Raw genomic sequence first — 22,276 nt, 5'->3', positions numbered from 1 at the left:
ATGAAATTTCCTATTTAAATGGTTTTGTCCTAATGTACCCAAACTTGTATTTTTTATACAAAAAATATTCATATACTTTTCCTCCAAGTGTATAAAAAAGAAATAAATAAAAACATAAGAGTTTTTAAATTTCTAAGCATTTTTGACATTACTTTACCCTACATGTGATAAAAAGCACAAAAATTAGACGTTGAGAAAACTATTCAACAATAGCCTTTTGCTGTATAATTTCACATACCAGCGCTATTGAGAACATATATCAACTTAAAGAGAAAGCTGCAAACAGAATGAAAAATACCTTGTAATCTTGGATCCTCCTTTTTTCTTTTAATAAGAATATTCAGCTGCTGTACTAAATCATACACATGCTCACAGGCTTTGACAGGATTTTTTATGAATTGAAGAGCATTGTGTATTGACCTTGCTTTTGTAGGATTTAACTAGAAAAATATAATTTTCTAACAAATTATTCAAAATTTTTAAATGAATACTGTGCAACAAACAGCACTCAATAAGAACATTAACACATTTTTTAAAACTACCAGAACAAAGAAAATGAAGGAGCACTCTAATGCAAAAACTCTAATGGATAATTGAAGATAATTTTACAAACAATTTTTGAACCAGCTCATAAATGTTAACATTAAAAAATTTTACATACAGTACAAAGTCCGAGATCCAAACTTGTTTGAATTTGATTCAATGGTTCCAAATTTGATTTTTTTCAAATATTAGATCATCAGTTTAATCTAGTAAGATGGCATGCAGAAAATATAACATTACAAATACAAAATAGTGATTTATGAAATAATGAAGCACTTAGGACCTCAGGAGTATCAGAATTAAAAAAAAAAAAAAAAAAAAAGGTTAATATTTATGTGTTTGCTTTATTAAACATTTATTTCAATGTACAGTGTTTAATTTGCTTTGTTTCTGGTGCTAATACTTCCTTCGAATTTCTATAGGCAGACGTTTTCCATTCTCAACAACTGTTTTTTCACCTTTTTTACTACTGGAAGCGATGTTTTTTCTGATTTAGACACATACTACAGATTTCAGCATCCGCTAGTTGATTGATGACAGGGGAACTGTCATCGCAATAAAAAGCTTCTGCTATATATCATCTTCATTTATTACCACTTCTCCCCATTCATTAATTGCAAAATTTTGCTTTTTGTTTGTGACGTGAAAATCTTCGAATTCGCAGCTATTACCACAATGCTTCGCTAGAATTCAATAAACACTATTGTGAATGTGTCATGAGACTACCAACTAAAGATATGTTGTTCTCTAAATTTTTTCTTGCTTTTATTACATGTTAATGAAGTTAAGCATGAGTTATGTTAGTTTAGTTATTATACTTATGACTATTTCCTGCACATTCTTAAAGCTTATCAGAGTCCTGAATAAATAAATTCCCACATATACTTAAGACCTTATCCAGGGCCGGCACTAGACATTTTGTGGCACAGTGCAGACAGTTCTGAAATTCTGCTGCTAAGCACCTCCCTAAGAAATTTCTGTTAAATTCCTCTTCATCAACACGCTCAAGTTCAAGCAGAATTAGCTGAAATTCATAATCATTGTCAAAAATAATATCAAAATAAAGGGTTACCATACTCTTTGGTACTCAGTTACTAATATTTTTAAAAAACATTTAGTTATTTCTCAAGCTGCAGTAGGTCGATAGTCAGAGAGCAAATAATAATAATACAGATTCACCAGGTTGGCATCAGTAGCAATGTCAAATTGAGAATCGAGACTCTCCACATTTTATTATGAAAAATTATCAAAAACATCAAATGTGCAAGCGCAAAGCATAAAAAAAATTTCTTTGAAAAATAAAGGTTGCTAGTGATTTGGAGGTTAGGATTTTAGATCATTCCGAATACTGGACAGCCGGATTTTGGACTTTGAACTGAATAATATGTATAGAATTGTTTAAAAAGAAAAAAAATATGCACAAGAAAAAAGTAAATCATAAATAAATGCAGATTATGCATTAAGGCAGACATTCATCCAAATTATAAGAAAGCACCATCTTTTTATTCCCAAATAAATTTATGGAAAAATTAAACAAAACTTACATGCTCTTCCTGTATGGAGAAAAAAGGAAGACTGAATAAGTATAATTGAACAAACAGAGATACAGCACTGGTTTAAAACTGTGCTGTTTTATATATCTTATATTGTGTATTAGTTTATGTTCATTTCTATTAAGCAAAAAATGTATTTAATTAAAAAATCATTTTAAAAATATTTATTTCTCAGAAGTATTTACAACTAAAACAACCTTTAGAAAAGGCAATAAGTTAGAAATACAAGGAAAAATTAATTTAAACCAAAGATACGCATTTCAGGAAAACAAGAAACATAAATATATATAATCATTTACAAACCTTTTCAAAATCATCTTCTGTAAATTCTCTATCAATCTGTAGCGTATTGTGAAGTTTTTGTTTAACCCTTAAAAGTAAATAAATACATAAACATCATTTCTAATAACAAAAATATAAAATACAACCACTTTCAGTTAAGGTACTTACATGTTTTGGTAATTACTAGAATCACAGTCATTATCAAGTAACCCATTAGTGTTTGCACTTTTAACCATCTGCACTAAAATAGGAGTCAATTCCCCTTCCAAAGCTAGAAGACCCTATAAAATGAGTAAATACAGATATCAGATGGAAGTGTGGTCGTGGTCAACTATGAGGCATCTTGTACCTCAGAATTTTATAATGATGACATATAAATTTCCTGATTTCCTTAAATTCACAGTAAGAAAAGTTTTATTTGTAAAGAACTATGTAGCTAAATGCCTAAAAATATATTGCTTTGAAAAAAAGTGATGAAAGAAACTGAGAACTGGACATACAATGTTGTTTTGCATTTGAAATTGGTTTATGTGCACAGAAAAAAAAAGGGAAACAAGTTTTGTCACAGTTACATTAAGTTCTACTATCAGGGCATTTATAATCTATGCAACCTGATATTAGTCATCATTCTGCAAGGCATAAGATCAACTATTATTATGCAAAAGGTCTGTCAAACTGGCCAATTATCAAAGATGTTATGAAGTAATGTTCCATAACATTTTAAATTTATCTTTCAAATTAAAACAGAGCATTGCATTACTAACTGAATAATTTAGAAACAATATATGCACTTCATAATAATTTACATTTTTATTTTTGAATTATATCTTTAAATGATGCTACATTTAAATACATCTCACTGCTAATTCTTACACATTAGCAGCATTTTTGCAATTCACTGTTTCAATACACACACAAAGGAATTATTAATCATTTTAATTTTCAAGGAGGTGAAAGGAGGCTTCAGATTTCAAAGGAGCAGTACAATTCACAATATTTTCACTATAAGATTAGACATGACTTATTCAACATTTCAATATACTAAACTCAAAACGGATCATGCTTTGCATTTCATTTCTCCAAGTAACATCAATCCTGAGATCATATTTAGCAGAATGAAGTTTTAGTGAAAATTGTAAGCCAACATCTATTTACAATTTTAATTTTAAGAGACCAATAATTTGCTAATCTTTTCACTGCCATGAGCATACTGTCACTAAAACTAATTCTATTCAGCTCTATGCATCCATAAATTTCAAGTATTGCAAACTGATATATCCAACAAAAGGAAGAAGGCAGATTGATAATATATACTATAAGGAATCACTACTATTAATTATTATACTATACGAAAATATACTGTACTTATTGGTTCAGCAAGGCAACCCTGCATTTTACAGAATATATTATTATAGTTTCAGTAGTAAAAGATTAATATTAAGCTGATATACTAAGAAGTTTATTATCATAATTACTACACAGTTACAGAAATATATTCATCACATGCACTTAAAATTCAGTTCAATTAAATAAAAATAAACAGTTTTTAAAATTCTTCAAAGTGTATACATGGTAGTGAAATTTAAAAGTTTTAAGTACTTTAGCAAAAGCTGCAGCAGTCATCTGAACTCTTCCTTCATCAGATGCATATATTTTTAAATCATGTCGATAAGTGCTGTGTAGGCGAAGTAATCCCAAACCTTGAGTACCAGCATACTCACCTTAAAGAGAGAAAATTTGAGAATGCAATGCAGAACAAAATGAAATTTTCTTTTAAATTTAATAACTATAACTGGACTATAAAACTGATAAGGCGATATAAGAAACTATTCAAAGTTGAATATACAAATATTTAGGAACACCATCTGCAAAACCATATATTTCAATATTTTATATTGACAAAAATTTTACCCTCAAAATGTATCACACTTTATTTTTAAATGCACAGGTAAAATGTTATATAAAATACTCAACTGAAAATAAGATCAGTATTTAAACTAATAGTTCCAACTTAAAAGTTCATAAACGACAATATCTACATAACAGTTTATAAAATCTGAAATGTCTCTGAAATAATATGATATTTAAAAATTTAAAGAATTTTGAAATATTTATTGAGAAATTTTCGACATTATATTAGGCAGTCACACATGCATGCATCTGCATATAAAACAAAACATATGAAAACTAAAAATTTACAATTTAGTACATAACAGAACATAATAAATGGCCATAAATATATTACACTATTTTTAAATTTTTGATTACCCAAAACATATTAGCAGATATTACAGTAGATTACACTTGCAAATTTAATAGGACATGAGCATAAAAAAATTATGAACTATTTGAGTTTTACTCCCTCAGTTTTACTTTCAGGAGCCTTTTGAAAATTTATTTATTTCCATGCACATTAGAAGTTTATAAATTCAGAGCTTTCTGTATACATTAAAAATGTACTGATTTCAAAATATCAGAAATATCTAATAGCTAAATTAAATGCAGTTAAATATGCAGCAGTGATATGAAATGTTTAAAAAGGATTGCAGAAGTAAAAATGCATTTACTTATTTGTTGAAGAATCTTGGTTCTAATTTAAGGAAGCTGCCAAATACGGAAAGCATTTAGATAACAATTTTAATCACATGAGAATTAATAAAAAGTACATAGTAAATATGGCCATCTTACTTCCCCCCAAAAAAAACCCAATGAGAATTTTTTTTTCAAACACTAGAATTAATAAGCGCGAGGAGTCCTCATATGATCAAAATTACCCAAAATGTCATTAAAACTCCTGTGGCCTCTATACAAATAGCTCTACATACCACATACATGAAGATTTTTAATGGACATTTAACAGCATATAAACAGAAATATATACAAATGTGAAACTCTCATTAGTAAAAATATTTATTAGTAAAACATTTATTAATCAATTTTTAAAATATTCGTTACTAAACACAGTTAAATTTTTACATCATTACGAAATTAAAAAAAAAAAAAAAAAAAAAAAAAATTCCATATAGGAAAGTTTTATAAATAATATAGAATATCCACAGTTTTTTAAGCTAATTTTGCATAATAAAATGTTTTTTCCCCAAAAATATTTTTTATAAGACAAACAAATCGGAAAAAAAAAAAAAAAAAAAAGAGAGAGAGAGAGAGAGCAACTAAGAACTTTCCCCACAAAAAAGCTTATGTGAAAATTTTTATATTTTGTATATTTTTACTTAATTATATCACAAGACTAAAGGTGACAAAATCTGAAATCGTGCATTACTTTTGATCACTTTTTAAGTTGGACTATAAATTTATGACAAATTATTGAAATTTTTCAAAAACTCTATACATTAAAAACTTAAGTATTAAAATTTTCAAAATAAGCTTAAACCTCCATAAGTTCTTACATGATTGGAATACATACAAATGTAATTTACACCATATGTAAAAGAATGCGGTATATAATGCCTTTACCATTTTCCCTTAATGGCCACAGACGTTATCATTATTAATTTATTTTTAAAGAAAGGAATTCGAATTTCATGGCAAGTAATGCTAAATAAAAAACCAAGTTCATTTACAGTTTAAAAATTAGCTGAAAAAAAATTTTTTTTTGGATAAACTCAGACCCTCCCCCCCCCCTCAAATTAGAATGCACAGAATTAAAAATGCGATATTCATATAAAATTTTATTTTCCTGAAAAATAAGTACTCACCTTAATTTGTACAGATGTTTAACAGCTAATGAATTTTCTTTGGGTTTAAAAAAGCTCAAAGGTTTAGAAAATTTATAAAAAATTACAATTGAGTAAATTTCAATTATATTTTTTAAATTATATTTTATGTAAAACATATACAGATACACACACACATACAAATATCTTGTCCTCAAATGAAAACATACCATCTAGATGATAAAGCCTGCAAATGTCAAAATACTTGCAGCAATAGCTATACATAAACAATGATTTAAAATTGTACAATTACATGAAAAATCAGCAGAAAAATATGATAGCATAAGCAGTAGAGTTCATTCATTATGTAATCAAGTATTAGAAGGAATCAGTAATTAATCACAATGAGTATAAAGACAAGCTTCATACAAATTTGACACAACGAAATACATAGATATAACAACAGCTACTTAAGAAACAATTTCAGAAAGAGCTTCTAAAATGTTTCCTTTTTAATCACTCTGCCTTACTTGGCCACACTGTGATTAAGCTATGACTTTAATAATATCATAATACTGATATTATCCCAAAACATTCTTACGGCTGCAATTACTCCACCCTTTTGCATACCAATAATGCAGCCTTGTTCGAACCCCATTAATTGTTGGCATGACATCCTCCGCTGTTGATGTGGTATATTGATCACTAATTAAAGGTTCATTGCAGACAGAGAATACTAAACAGATTTCAACACAACTTTACAGTCCTTTATAAACATGGAACAAGCAGCTGGTACTCATTCCGGGCATGCACAATCACTTTGTAATTCTAATCATTTCCATGTCTTACCTCACTTTACATTTTCTGTAAATTTGGTGCAATTTGCATAATTCCTTCATGGTGTTGCAGTTTTCACAAACATTAGCGTATTTTTTGAGAAATGATACTGAGTTATAATAAGACTACACAAATTCTTCTTAAAAAAGAAGTCTTATGCATTTTCAAATTCTAGCAGTAATCAACAGAATGCCTGTTAAGTTTTACCACACTTAACTGTGGAAATTCATTTTGAAAAGAAAAATGACATACCATTTTTGTTCACTTAGATGTGTAGCTTACTACTCCACTTTCAATACAATATTTTTGTACTGGGAACCACAGCAGAAAGTATAAAAGGAGGAGATGTAAGTGGAAAAAAGACAAAAAGCAATGATCTAACTTTAAATGCTAAATGAGCAATATATTCTTTTATTTTGAAACAGGTTAGGTTTATAGTTTAATTAGTGTTATCACACATATTAATTTATAGATATGATTCAAATTAAATGTACCTAGTTTATCATTATAATCTACCATTTTTAGGAACTTATAATGTCTTTTTTTGGTTTAAGCCAATTAAGCAATATTAATTTTTAATGGAGGAAGCTATTACTTTTTATTCCCCATAAAACATATTTTTAGCTTTACACAAAGACATAATTATTTTTGCACATACCCTTCCATTTATAGTTCATTTGTATCTTACATAGCAAAGACATTTTAAACCTATTTCAAAAACAATAAGTGTAAAAAATAAAATAATAATAAAAGAAAAAATAAGTTGATATCCTTTATAAAATGAGAAAATCATATAAAAAATAGTAGACAAACTCTGGTCAAAATAAACAGATCGTTCACTTATAAAGCACACCTAATTATCACTGCATTATTATGCTTAATATGTAGCAATTCTGTCAGCATACTAAATGTAGTATGCAGATTAACTTTTATCTAAAAGTTTTGTGTGGTCTTATAGACTGACTCCTTACAGATAAAAAAAAAAAGAAAGAAAGAAAGCACAGCTATGTAGCATGATGACTATATTTATTCTACTTACTCAATAAGCCTTTAAACTGGTATTCCTGTGCATTTTATAACTTTACTTCAAATAAATAAAGAAAACTCATTGAGGGGGATATGAATTAAAAAAGGGATACAGCAGACACAGGAAATTAATGAATATAAACAAAGACAATAAATTATAGCTGCAATATAACCAATACAGTCAGAAGTCGTTAATTCGGACACCCATAATCCGGAATGATCTATAATCCGGACCTCAAAGCTAAAATCTATCTGCGCATGCGCATAGGCATTTATGCGTGCCTGCGAGACCTTTACGACTGCGCATATGCGTCTGCGCAAGCGCAGAATACATTTTCGCATGTGCGTTTAATGTATAACGGACGGTATAAGCTAAAATTATATAATTATCTATTTCAGTTAATGTTGATGATTGCGTTGTTCCTTAATCTTCGAATTGGATCTGGCTTATTATTTTTTGCATACTGTAAGAGCAATTTTATAAAAGTAAGCTTGAACTTTCGATTATGTCAAATAGAATTTCCGATGCTAGAGCTCCCAAAGGATCTACAACACGAAAGTATGTTTCGATGTCCATCAAACAAAAAGTGGAATTGCTACAAAAAATGGATAAAGACATATCCTTTGTTTATCTAACCATTCCGAAATCTGTTTATCAATTTAACGCTGCTCTGCGCGGGGGGGGGGGGGGGGGGGGCGTCGCGGCGCGCAATGAACTGGAAGTTGATCTGTCAGCACTATCGTTATCTTCAGGGCAGATGTTTCTATTTTATTCGGCTTATAATTCCTTACTAAATGTAGTATTTTATCTCGATGTACTCCGTCTTTGATATGATTTAAATCAAATTCCTCGTCATTATAAATATCACGAATACAAATCAAATAGTTTTCTGGTTGCAATTTTCTAATTTCGGCTATGCGTAATGTATGCTTTACGCATGCGTGCGTTGAAAGAAATGTTTAATAAAGTAAACAAATAAATATTAAGCTTCTTTTTTTGTAAATTTTGATACCCTTTAGATCATAATTGCTCATTATTTTATAAATTACGGTTTCATATTTTTAATTTTATAATTTCTGCATGCCATCTTGCCAGATTTAAACTGATGATCTATAATCGGAAAAATCGATAATCCGGAATCACCGAAGTCCCAACGAGTCCGGATTAAAGACTTTTGACTGTATAAAATAAAATTATGGAAATACTATATATAAAAAAGAAAACATGAAAATAATGTAAACAAATGAACAATAGTCTCATATTTTTATTGTGCTTAGCCTTATGTAGCCTTAATGCATCATGGTACTGAAAAAATATTTGGCTTTTAGTACTGAAAACATATTTGACATACAAGGTGATTTACTATAATTTTACTTAGAAGTGGCAAAAGCTTACATAAATTCATGATATCTAGACAAGAGAGATGAAACATGACAGTCTAGATACTACTACTAAACTATCTACATATACTTAAATATCTATTACTAACTATGGCTGATTACTTTAAGAGATGAACTAATGATATGGAATATAATATATTGATGACTACTGTTTTTATGGCGTCAGGGTGTTTTCCAGATGCAGCAGCAAATTGAAAATTAGAAAACAAATAATTCAGTAAGACAATTTAGACCAAGGGTTCCTAATGGGGGGTCAGTGGGGTTGATGAAAAGGGAGTAAATTATGATCAAAGGGACAGCACCCAAATATGCATTGGCAATGAACTGGCATAATCAAGATCCCATTGACTACAAAAAATTATTAATAAAATTGATAATTGTTTACTGATACAAAACTACATTATTTAATAAGGGAGGAATCATAATATATATATAAGGGAAAAACACATGAAAATTATTTAATATATATAAAAAACAAATGATTTTTTTAAAAATATATAAACTTTTTATGCAATAAGTGCAATATGGTACAAGCAACAGGATTAATATATTTGAATGAAGTAATTTAAAAATTTAATTAAGCAGTTTTAATACCAAATATTTAAAAAAAAAAAAAACTGAATCCATACATCATCACATTCATTAAAATTGAACTTTTGTGAAATTAGAATGTGTGATTTCGTAAAACTTTTTTATATTTTGTATAATAAAACATAAATCTAATGAACCATTTTTTTCAAAATTTTTTTTCATATTCTTAGTCTAATTGTTAGCTTTAAATTATTTATTTGTATTATGATTATGTTGTGTGCTCTCTATTATAGATTAGGTTAGGTTATTTAATTACGGCAAAGCATTGAGGGCTATCTGCCTAAGAGGAGGAATGCCTTCGTGGAGGACTTTCTAAGGGAAGTGGCTGCTTGTTCCATGTTACTTCTATGACTGGTATACATATTACACATGGGGAAAACCACGAAAACGCCCATGCAACCAGCCTGTTCGCGGGATTCGAACCTCAGACCAAACTACCAGCGTTCAGCGACTTTACAGTTCGGCCGCTGGTGGGCTCCACTATTATAGAGAAAAGTGTAAGGGGGGTTCTATAAAAAAGAATTCTTTTAAAAGAGGTCAGTTCAATAAAACTCTGATTTTTGACCACCGATATTCTTCTGTCCAACTGTCCTCCATCTGAATACAACTTTTAGATAAGTTTTTAAATTCAAACTCAGAAAATTAATTTTTGTCATACTTTTAGCCAAACATTCATCACTTCTTTGATCTTGACATCACTCTAAATTTTATTAAAACAATTTTAAGAAATTCAAACACACAATAATCGAGGTGCATGGTCTAAGTTGTAGTGTAGATGTCATATCTCAGACTGCAATTTCTGAATGAGAGCAATAATGTGGAATACACATTTGAGGCCTGATATGTCTTGCAAATCTTAGATGCTGTTCCTCCAACTATGAGTGTCTACACCTCACAAGGATCCTCTAAGAGAATGATAATTTTGTAATGATAACTGCAATTGAGAATGCCTGGATAAAGAAGCAGTGAATGCACAACCAAAAGATTTAGTTCAAAGAGCATAAAAAAGCCAATTAATAGTGTGAAAATAGCATTGAGAAGGGCATTCATAAATTACTATGTAGAAAAACGGCAAATTATTTGCATCTGTCATATACATATTCCACAATTTTTAATTTGCTACAACTAACATACTGAGATAAAAATAGCAGATTATATATGCATCATCTTAGATGCCATTTCCCACTTCCACATCAGTAAAGCCATATAGTTTTATCTTATGTTACCTACCAATGCTCTTCAATTTTTTCATACCTTATCAATGACAGGACGTAATTTTTAATAGAACTGATTCACTGCAAAAATGTATACTATTTCATAATAGAAATGTTTAGCAGCTGCACAAATTTGATTTAATGTGAACCACAGTCAGATAGTGCAGTTGCAGTTGCCAATATATACTACATAGTTTATAATCATTGTACAAATAATATTGCACTGCTTACACTGACACATGTATCAACTATAAATGACTATCAAATATCAAAACTATCAAGCATGAACTCTTCTAATCATTTGAAAGATTGTGTTTTGTCTTCCTTATCCAAGATAACCCTTTTATGAAACACTTTTATTCTGCAGCATCAAGAAGTTTTCTGAATTAAATGTGCAGATATTAGTAATATTTTGAAATAATTAAAATCATATACAAAGTCTATATTTTATGATAAAATTGGATACATGAAGAGGTTTTATTAGATACTTGTTAGCTGTTAAATGTCACGTTCAAAACAGAAAATTGAAGATTTAACATGAAAATTAACAATTTGCATCAATATATACTTCTTAATTATTTACATCAGTACATACTCCCTTCAGTTTCATAACAGGCACATTTATGTACGCGATATTATACTTCCTGCTTTAATTTTCCCATTTCTTTTACGCTAATCTAATTGCCAAAACATGAAAAATGATAAAATTTTACAAACAAGTAATATTTTGAATCAGATTTACCCAGAACCATCCAAAATTTTTTAAAAAAAATTAATTCAGAATTTTCATATAATTTGCAATATGTTTTAAAAATTATATTTAATATCAAACAGACTGATAACACATGTTACACAGGAAAAATTGCTAAAACATGAAAAATAAATAACATGCTTATTTATAAATTAATTAAAAAACAACAATCACACATATACAACTAAAAATTACGGTAAGTCATAAAAATTATTCATACAAAGATATTTTTTATGACTAAATACAATCTTGTAATGCATAAAAAATCATACTATGATTAGAAAACAATGAATTTTAAAGACAGTCTATATTTGCTTGGCACTCAGACAAACTAAATAGACAAACTAGAGAAATACATAAAGCTTAGCAAGCATGCATAAACCAAATTGAAATCAAAGACTTATATAAATTATTAATTCTCAAAAGAATTAACAGACATATTATGAGCCAGACAGTAGTTATAAAATCCAGAATAAATAAAATCATATATAAATCACAGATAATGCTTTCAAATTTGAATAATCCTTTTAATTTAAATCACATAAGTTATATTTCCTTCTCTTTTCTATTACTAAGAGTCCAAGGTAAGCAAACAATCTATAATTTGGAAAGTTGAAAGTAAATGCAAGAGAAAATAGGAGATATGTTAAAAATACAGAAAAGATAACATGCAATGGGAAGTACACTGATAAAATATTCAATTTCAAACTAAAATTATAGCAATTAAGTTAGCCACAGTCTACATGCTAATTAGAAGATCACAGACAAACCCAAATATACTATGTATATTACCAAATATACTATTTATAAGGTGTTTATGTTACTTAATTATTATGATCTAAAAACCTTAACTTCTTTCCGTAGTCCTCATCAGAATGTAAATTAGTCAATACGGTATTTAAGTTGAGCGTTTTGAGTGTTTTAAGATTTAAGAGCTTTTGGCAGCATCCCCTGCAAATTTGATCCTATCTGCCAGCAATTGTTCTGGCTTCAGCCATTTTCGCTAGCTGATGTTAAAATGTTTGAGCCAGCTTATGTAGATCCTTTTGTCCAATCTCTGATTACATTAACTCATATGAATTTCAGCTATTTTAAATAGCTACAAATGACAGAGGTTATTTGTATGTATAAAGTGGGTATTTTCTGTTTAATTTAAACTTTTAATAAAAAACATTATTTTAACCTTCTCAGAACTTTGTCATATTAATTCAGATGACTAGTAGGATCTGAAAGACATTGATTTAAACTTCTACATAATATAATCCTGCATATCTCTGTACGAAATTAGCTTTAAATATTTTATTTTTAAATTAATATAACTGCAGAAGTAACACATGCAATATATATGAAAGATACAATGAGAAAAACATTCAACTGTTATAGTTTTGTGCCGTAATTCATATGTAAATTTACAAAAAATGCATAAAAATAACAAATATTTACTATAAAAATGAAAAATTTGAATAATCATATATAAGAAGCTTAAATGAATCCCCTTTTGAATTTTCAGTGGATGTGTAATTTTCAGGATATTTACAAATCACCAGGCTAATTATTTTCCTTCCACTATTCTAAGACATAGCATTTTTTAGCACTCTTGATTATATATCTTCAAGCAGCTTCAAAGCAGCTTTTACCCCTTCAGTCAAGAAAAAGTACTTTTGTGAGATTTTTAAGATACTGCCCAATAAGCAGAGCCATCCATCACATTATTCCATGTCTAACAAATTTTAACGTTAATTCCTTAATACTATTCCTCATGTATAATGTTGTTTTTTAATAATAACTTTGAGAATTTTTCTATACCTTTTCTTTTCTATAATATTAAGTTTTTTATATTTGCTTTCCTTTTTTCTAAAGTTTTAAAGATCATATAAGAAAACATTTTAAAAAGCAAGTTTTGCTATTATTATTATTTATTTTTACTTATACTGAGTAATTTACAGTCTTAGTATTATTTCTGACATTTTTTATTATATAATTGACATTATTATATTCCTTTAATTAAAAAAATAATGTAGATCAAAATGTAAAAAATAATGTAGATCTTCCTGCTTTTTGCTGAAATAAATTTTTATGATCTGATAATTTTTTTAAAATGATATAATTTACATTACTATACTCCTTTCAACTAGGAAGATGATAATAATGTAAATCTTCCTACTCTTTGCTACAATAAATCAAAATATACCATGCAAATACGAATTGGGCAACATATAACTTCAAAATTCAGTTCATTTATAGCCAAATTTAGTGTTGCTCTTTGTAATGTGATATGCAATTTCAAATATTATACATTTCCATTAAAAAAATTTGATCTTTTTATAAAGCACTGCAAGAGAAGAGAAGAAAGATGAATTGCTCTAGAAGAAAAATTCTAACAGATAATAGCATGGAACCATAATGAAAAATATACGAATACTGATTCATCAGAAATTTTTTTTATGAGAACAAATGAACACATGAGTTTGCTTCAAACAAAATTATAATTAATATGAAGCAGCTTGCATGTTTTTTCATTACAAACCAAAAACATTATAAGAATGATTCTTCACAGTATTACTTTTAAAATTTGCTCATACTTTCATAGTCTTCAGAAAATAACTGAAGATCTAGTTTATGTTGTATTTTAAATTGATGAAGAGCATTTAGCATTTAAACACTGTATATATATATATGGCTTAGCCTAGTAAAGGATAAGGGGTACAGGCATGGCTGGATCCAAGCCCCAGATGGCTTACTTTTGAAAAAATTGAGAATCATATGGATGACTATCAATTAGCCAAAGATCACCGTCTTAGCTCTTGATAGCTCTATCGATGTCAACCCTAACAGTTTCATAATAAATGTCAATATTTATTTGTTTTGCTTAATAGTCCCATAGATTTCTAACTGAAAAAGAATGCAGCAATGACTCAAGTTGCATAATTTATAATACAAAGTGTCACAGTTCTCAAACATATTCTATATGAACTGGAATCAGAAATTCTTCAATTAGCTTTACAGCTAAACATCCACACACAAAGTTTTTTTAAGTAATATTTATGTACGAATATAGCATTTCAGAACAATCAAATTTTTGTAAAAATGATAGGTCAAAATTACTTTCTATTTTGAAAAGCAGAATTCCAATAGAAATTCAACATTTAATTTTCCTGAACTTTCAAGAATTAATTTTCCTGATTTTCAAGAATCAAATGGAACAATTTTCCAAACACAATAAACTAGTTATCAAGTTAAATAAATATAATTGAATGAAAAATATTAAAAGTTTACTACAAAATACAATGCAATAATTAAGAACATCATAACATTTCTTTATCATTCTGAAGTAAATTACAGGAATATATACAAGAAATATACATCTAAGTCATTAAAAAAATAGGCTGGGATTTAAAAAAGGAATACCAAATTCTGAGCAAACTGTTCAATCTCAAAAAGAAATTTTGTATACACAGTGTACCATTCATAATAAATACTCTGTAATAAACAGCTCACTAACAGATTGGAAAGAGAGCTAAGAGTTGATAAAATTATAGCAAATAGGAAGCAGGTAAAACATTTTCTGAAACAAAACAAAGATTTACTTTCTTTAAACTGTGCACTATCTAAAATATGAACTTCTGTTATTTAAAAAGATTGATCTGCACTTTTTTAAAAGAAAACTTCACTGAGCCTTTTGAGAAAAATTCATAATTTCTCACATTTTTCCTAATCATTTTAAATTCCCCTGATTTTTCAGAATTCTCCAAATGAAAGTGAAACCTCGAAAAGTCTATCACCACGTCAAGTAGATGACTTTTACCAATGAGAATAAAGCCAACTTTTAATACTGCATTTTACACAATTTAGTCAAAAACTATTGTTTCAAATAATCATATGGCACAACAATGTTATTTCGCAACAGTAAATATGCTTAAAGCAATTTCTGACCTAAAAACAAAATAAAACTCAATCTATTTTTGAAATTCTCTTTTTGCAACTTCCTCTTATCAAAACTAAAATTGCTTCTCAAAGAAATGCATTTTTTCTGATACTGAAGATAACCAAAAAAATGGATCTCAATTCTTAAACCGATATTAAAACAGATCTCCACACCAGACTGTCTTTTTATTACCCGATGATGCCACTGCTTGCATTAATGCAAGAGGACTTCTCTTTGGAGTAACACACATTATTATTCAAGATACATATATACAGTTTTTTTCCATTAAAAATACAATGTTAATCTGTGTATAACAAAACAATGTAGCTCAAGTATTTTACTGTAGTGTTACAAGCCAAACATTCAAAGAGCCAGAGAAGCATTCTAGAACTATTAAATACTAGGAGACTGTGACAATATTTATAAAATTATTATTCTAAGAGAGTACTACAAAGCATACTGCAATATTACTTATATGGGTTTGCTGCTTGAATGGCACAAAGTTATATCTAAAGGTAAGAAAGAAGGAAAAATAACATTATTGCCTGCGGCCAAGCAAGTACAGCATACCTTGTCCACCTGGGTACATACATCGAAAGACACGTCCTAATTCTTCAGCTTGGACTCTTCCAGCAGGTGTAAGCTCTCCACCCCATTTCAAGATAAGGACCAGGGAAGGTTCTCGAGGAGTATCTAAAAACACATTTACCTGTATATACAAACAAATCTCATACTAATAGAAATATTACCATTATATTATGGGTAGTATTAACGTTTTTTAGCATAGAATATATGAGGAAAACTCATTAACTTGTTTAATTTTTTTCTCTTACAGAGATACAGACATTGATAAACACACAACTTTTTCTCCAAAAATATATATCAATCAAGTAACAGCTGGAAATTATATTGAAAATAGTTTTAATGATTTGCAGTTTTTTTTGGAGGGAAAGGGGATTTTTACCTTCTTCACTACTTGAACGCCTAGGTCTGCCATGAGGTTGATACTTTAACTGAACTTTCCTGTTTATTCCAGAGAAATGCCCATACCTGAGATTTAGAGAGGAACAAAATTATAAATATGTTAAAGTTTTATAGAAAAATGTAAAATAAGGATAAAAACCATATTAAAAATAAGTTTTTACATTTTTTTAAACAAGTGTTTACAATAAATTATTTTAAGACTTTAGGATGTTCTTTAACTCTTCCACCTTAATTATGCACAGTCATTATTCTTGATTAGTTATAAAAAATTAATCAATCAAATAATTCTTTTAAATTCTGATCTGCAGAACACCTAGAGAAGTAATGCAGAACCTTGGGATTCTGAAGAACAGAATTTAAAGACCATTGGGTGGGGGGGAAGAGCAGCCTTATTTTTACACAACCATATTAATCTTTTCACTTTTAAATATACTTTCTACACAATACAGTGAAATATAAATAAGGCACCATATATATTACATATTCATTTTTGTCTACAGTTTCTTAATACATTTCAAAATTATAGAAAAGAGAGAAACTTGTTTCAATAGAAATTGTGAAGAGAACCAATTTTAATTTCAGCACGAAATAAAAAAAAATTTCCAGCCTTTAATTTCTAAACAAAATAAAACACAACATGTTATTAATTTATTCCTAGAATTTTAAATTTTAATTTCAATTTTAGCAGTCTGTCCTTTCATTCAGCACTGCAGCATAAATCACAGGTCAGTTTAGGACGAAACTAAGCAAAAAAAGGATAAAGTGCATAATTAACCACAACAAATAACAGTATTAAACAGCACATTTTCAGATTTTTAAAGAAATAAGTAACTACTTTTGAGAGCCAGAGTCTTCATACACAAAGAAAACGTATAGGGCAAAATAATACCTAACTGATCAGAAAAACAACTCGGAAAACAACTATGCACACACACTGTGAGTTTTTGATATATATATATATCAAAAAGTAAATGTCAGAATGAAATTGAATAAAATTTTGTTCCTTCATATGAAGATCTAACCTTTCTTCGCCTGGTAAAAAATTAAATTATTGAAACTTTCAAAAATGTAATCTTTAACTGAAAATTAATATGAGAAAAGAGAAACTTTTAAAAAAAATTACAGAACATTATACATAACAAAACAACTTTCTTATTAATTTCCTCTGTTTAACTCTTCAAACAGAACTTGTCAAGGAAAACGTGTTTTGAAGCCTTAAACCAAATTACTAATGAGTTCCGAATACATGTTTCATTCCTCTGAATCATTTGAGACTCAAAAACCACTTTTTTGTACCAAACCTTCACTTAACAACACTCTTAATAGTTCTCAAATGTTCAGGTATTTCCCCTACATCTATTCATACTCAATACATATATATATAGTATGTGTGTGCGTGTGTGTACATATGTCGTACTCATATATATATACAGTACAAAGTCCGTAATCCGCACGTCTATTACCCGGAATGATCAATAATCCGGACCTCAAAGCCACAAACTTACGCATGCGCTTTTAATGTGCGAGTCTGCTACGCATGCATGTAAAGCGTTTACCCATGCGCACTTCTGATAGTGAAGAAAGTGACAGAAAGATTATTGAAAACGAAAAAATTTCGATTGACGAGTTAGTCAGTATTCTAGACACAGCAATCACAGGACTTGAACAATGGAATTTTGTAACTGAACAAGAAATTATGTTTGTTTATAGAATTAAAGAGAAAGTATTAGCGCTAAAAAAACACAGCAACTTAACTTACATTGAAAGAAATGTTTAATAAAATAAACAAATAAATATTAAGCTTTTTTTTTTTTTTTTTGTAAATTTTTGATACCCTTTAGATCATAATCGCTCTTTATTTCATAAATTACGGTTTCATATTTTTAATTGTATAATTTCTGCATGCCATCTTACCAGATTTAAATTGATGATATATAATCCCGAAAAACCTCAAATCCGGAATCGCCGACGAGTCCGGATTATGGACTTTGTACTGCATATGTTTATGTGCGTGTGTCAATGACACACATATATATACATATATATGTATTCACACACACATATATATAATGTACACACACACACACACATATATATATATACAGGGTATTTCATAGATCATGGGACAAACTTGGAGGGGTGGTGGAGCATACTAAAACATGCACTTTTTTATAGGACTGTAGGATCTAAAGTGACGGATTAAGGCAGGAACGCAAAAAAACGACACGAGAGGAAAATGTGTTTATGTACAAAATCAACGGAAAGTGCTTCTTAGTAGCAATACAGTATTCACAATAAATGTTCAAAATTGTGACCACCAGCAGTAATACATGCTTGGTAACGTCGCAGAAGGGACTGACGAACATTTTGTAAAATGACAGGCATTTCGCGCACGCTTGCAGCCACAATGTATAGTCGTGCAACGAGGTCCTCCAGTGAGTCAAAGGGAGTCTCATAAATGATGCTCTTCAGATGGCCACATAAAAAAAATCCAAGCTGGATAAATCTGGCGAAAGGGGTGGCCATCGAATGGGTCCACCACGGCCAATCTATTGGCACGGAAATGTCCCATTCAAGTAATTGCGGACCCACATGTGGTTATGGGCTGGTGCACCAGCATGCTGGAACCACATGCGATCACGAACGACAGCTGGAACATCCTGCAGCAATTCCAGTAGCACCTCTTTCAGAAAAATATGATAACATAAGCCATTTGTACGTGCAGGTAAGAGGTATGGGCCTATGAGGTAGTCATTAACAAACCCGCTCACACATTCATGGAGAAGCGGGTTTGGAATGCATGTGGACGTGTGCCGTGTTGATTACGAGTTGCCCACACGTGTATGTTGTGGCTATTGAAAATGTCTTCCTGTAAGAAAGTTGCCTCGTCCGTGAATAGCACATCCTATGGAAAATCCACCTGCGCAGCACACTGCTGCAAGGACCAATGACAGAAATGAACTCGAAGAGGGTAATCTGTCTCTTGCAAGGCTTGTTCTCTCTGCAAATGGCATGAGCGCAAAGCATTTTCATGCAATACTCTCCAAATGGTTGAATGACTCGGCTGCAGACGAAGTGCAATAGCTCTTGTACTTTTCTGAGGTGAGTCATGTACAATGTTCAAGATGGATTCTTCAATGCGAGGTTGTCGTGCACTTTTTCTTCCACTTCTAATGTCAGACTTGGCTTCAAATGAGCTGTTTTCACATAGAGACCGATGCAACCTTTCGAACATTGTGTGCTTCAGCATACGCCTGTTCGGAAACCGTTCCTGGGCAGCGCTGCTCTGCCATTCCCATTAGCAGCACCATACATGAGATGCATGTCAGCTTTTTCCCTGTGCGTAAATTCACCCATCACGCTCGACATCAGAGTTGCGAATGATCCTCTGATGAATCGTATCGTGGTTTGTTCGGCTCACTACCGCCTTCTACTGCTTCATTGCCAGCTAATCACAGCTGTAGTTCCTATTACTGTTAGTGTTCCCTTTTTTGAACATTTATTGTGAATACTGTATTGCTGCAAAGAAGCACTTTACGGTGATTTTGTACATAAACACATTTTCCTCTTGTGTCGTTTTCCCCCCCCCCCCCCCGTTCCTGCCTTAACCCGTCACTTTAGACCCTACATTCCTAATCCTTCCAAGTTTGTTCCATGATCCATGAAACACCCTATATGTGATAATGTGGGCATTCAGGGAAAGATGAAATTTAAATCACACTTAATTCATGGCCAAGAAGACTGTTCCTTAGGATTGGTGAAAAAAATCACAACTGGTTTGCTGAATAAATTAATTTTTTTACAGGAACAATTATTTCAGAAATATACATCTGGTTAAAACTGAGACATTAGGGATGCTAAACATGCCCCACAATTTCAATACATGCAGTTTACTTTTTAGACAATGAAGATGGTGGCAAAGCACGAGTCGTAGATTTTTCAGGCAGCAGCAAGCGAAAAAAGCAATGCATAATTACTTCGGATCTATTTAGAGTGGTCAATGTGTTGATTCTGAGCAGTAATTAGGCTGTGGATGTCATAGTGCAGAGGAATTGCAGGAAAAGCGTGAAAATGCATATGGCAGAGTGACACAGCAAAGCAATCCTTTGAAATGGAGATGTGTTTACATAAATTTATGAATTTGAATATCTATTGCCAATTGATTAAAGTTAAGTTTAATTATTTTGTTTCATATTTTACATATATCTGTGTGTGTGGGGGGGGGGAAATCGAGACACAAAAGAATTAAAATTAGCTGGCCATATAAATTCATCCTGAAATTCTTGGAAACAGTACAAAGATAAAATCGTATGAGAAAATCCTAAAGACGTAATAGTTTTTGAATTAATCATCTATTTATTGATATTATCTAAAAGTAGATAACAGTATTTTTTTTTTTTTTTTTTTTTTTTACAAACAAGCTGTTTACTGGTCGTACATTGGCAAGCAGACCTGGACAGATATAGACCTGATTGAAATAAACCAAATACTTGGATCTAGTAGGCTTCTGTTTATGATAATACATCATCCCCATAACCTAAGGAGCTCAAAAGAAGGAAATTTGTGAACTTCAAAAGAAGGTACTGTGAAAACACTTCCCCCCAAATAGTGTTACTTAAATAATTCAAAAGTCATTTAAAATTAATCACTAAAACACAAAATGGACACAATGTGCCAAAAAATGCTAACAAAGCTGACAGAAAAATTATTACAATTCGGATGTCTTCAAAATGAATGTTGAACTTGTTTGCCGCATCATAAAATTGATTCCGGAGAATCAAATGACTAAAATAATGAAGGATATTTGCTAGAGACAAAATGCCTTTAAGTTAGTCCAAATTGAAAAGCAGATTGAACTAAAAAATTTTAAAACACAATCACTGTCTGGTGATAGAAGACAAAGATTAGTGTTGAAAATTTGATAAAAAAAGTATTAAAATGCTTACATTTTCTGTTCTTGCGAAGCCAGAGGCATTGCATTTGTTTCTCATTTCAATGGAAAAAGAATTTGCTACAAAAGAAGTTCCAAAAAGCTTACAAGCAGAGATAACTAATTAATTTGCTATGGGTTAAAGCTAATAACGTTTTAATATATGCAACTGAAAAGGAATTGTAGCATTACAAAAAAAAAAAAAAAAAAAAATAACAGTTGTTTTAAGGTGAATTTCAACTTATTCCAAGAGAGTTCCTCGACAATTTTAAACATGCTCACTGTACAGCTCTGACATCTCAGTCTCCTTGCTTTTGCTTTAGCCTTTTCTAAAGACCACAAGGTTTGACAAGGTGGGGTACTTATGACAAATTCCCCAAGCTTTTCTCTGTTTTGCCAGCGCTTTTTTGCATTCATGATTCCACCATGGTTTACAATACTTTAGAAATTTCATTGATGTCCCCAAAATAGAGACTGTAGCTACACGAATAATGGCATCAATGACAGTTTTCACAATATTATCCATAGGCACATCTTTTACCATCTCTTTTGTCATCTCTGTAAA

At 30.2% G+C, this 22,276-nt stretch overlaps 1 protein-coding gene across 7 annotated transcripts in view; it reads right to left on the bottom strand.

Moving 5' to 3' along the window:
- The window catches only part of l(1)G0196 (inositol hexakisphosphate and diphosphoinositol-pentakisphosphate kinase), a 170,357-nt gene that overhangs the window by 82,305 nt on the left and 65,776 nt on the right, over positions 1–22,276 (bottom strand). For 6 of the 7 annotated variants that reach the window (XM_085816612.1, XM_085816606.1, XM_085816611.1 and 3 more), the window contains 6 exons: positions 16,762–16,847; positions 16,368–16,490; positions 3,978–4,099; positions 2,547–2,659; positions 2,400–2,466; positions 299–440 (listed from right to left, as the gene is read on the bottom strand). In XM_085816612.1, coding sequence (XP_085672738.1) covers positions 299–440; positions 2,400–2,466; positions 2,547–2,659; positions 3,978–4,099; positions 16,368–16,490; positions 16,762–16,847 — 653 coding nt within the window. The remainder of the gene's footprint in view (positions 1–298; positions 441–2,399; positions 2,467–2,546; positions 2,660–3,977; positions 4,100–16,367; positions 16,491–16,761; positions 16,848–22,276) is intronic. The other variant, XM_085816608.1, reaches the window with a different exon arrangement.

Source organism: Stegodyphus dumicola, chromosome 5 (genome assembly GCF_044657685.1).
Source record: "Stegodyphus dumicola isolate Sdum_Otavi_A_Nest chromosome 5, ASM4465768v1".
NCBI classification, from domain to species: Eukaryota; Metazoa; Arthropoda; class Arachnida; order Araneae; family Eresidae; genus Stegodyphus; species Stegodyphus dumicola.
Note: the sequence above shows the minus strand (reverse complement) of the source record. Positions and strands in the feature narration are given on the sequence as shown.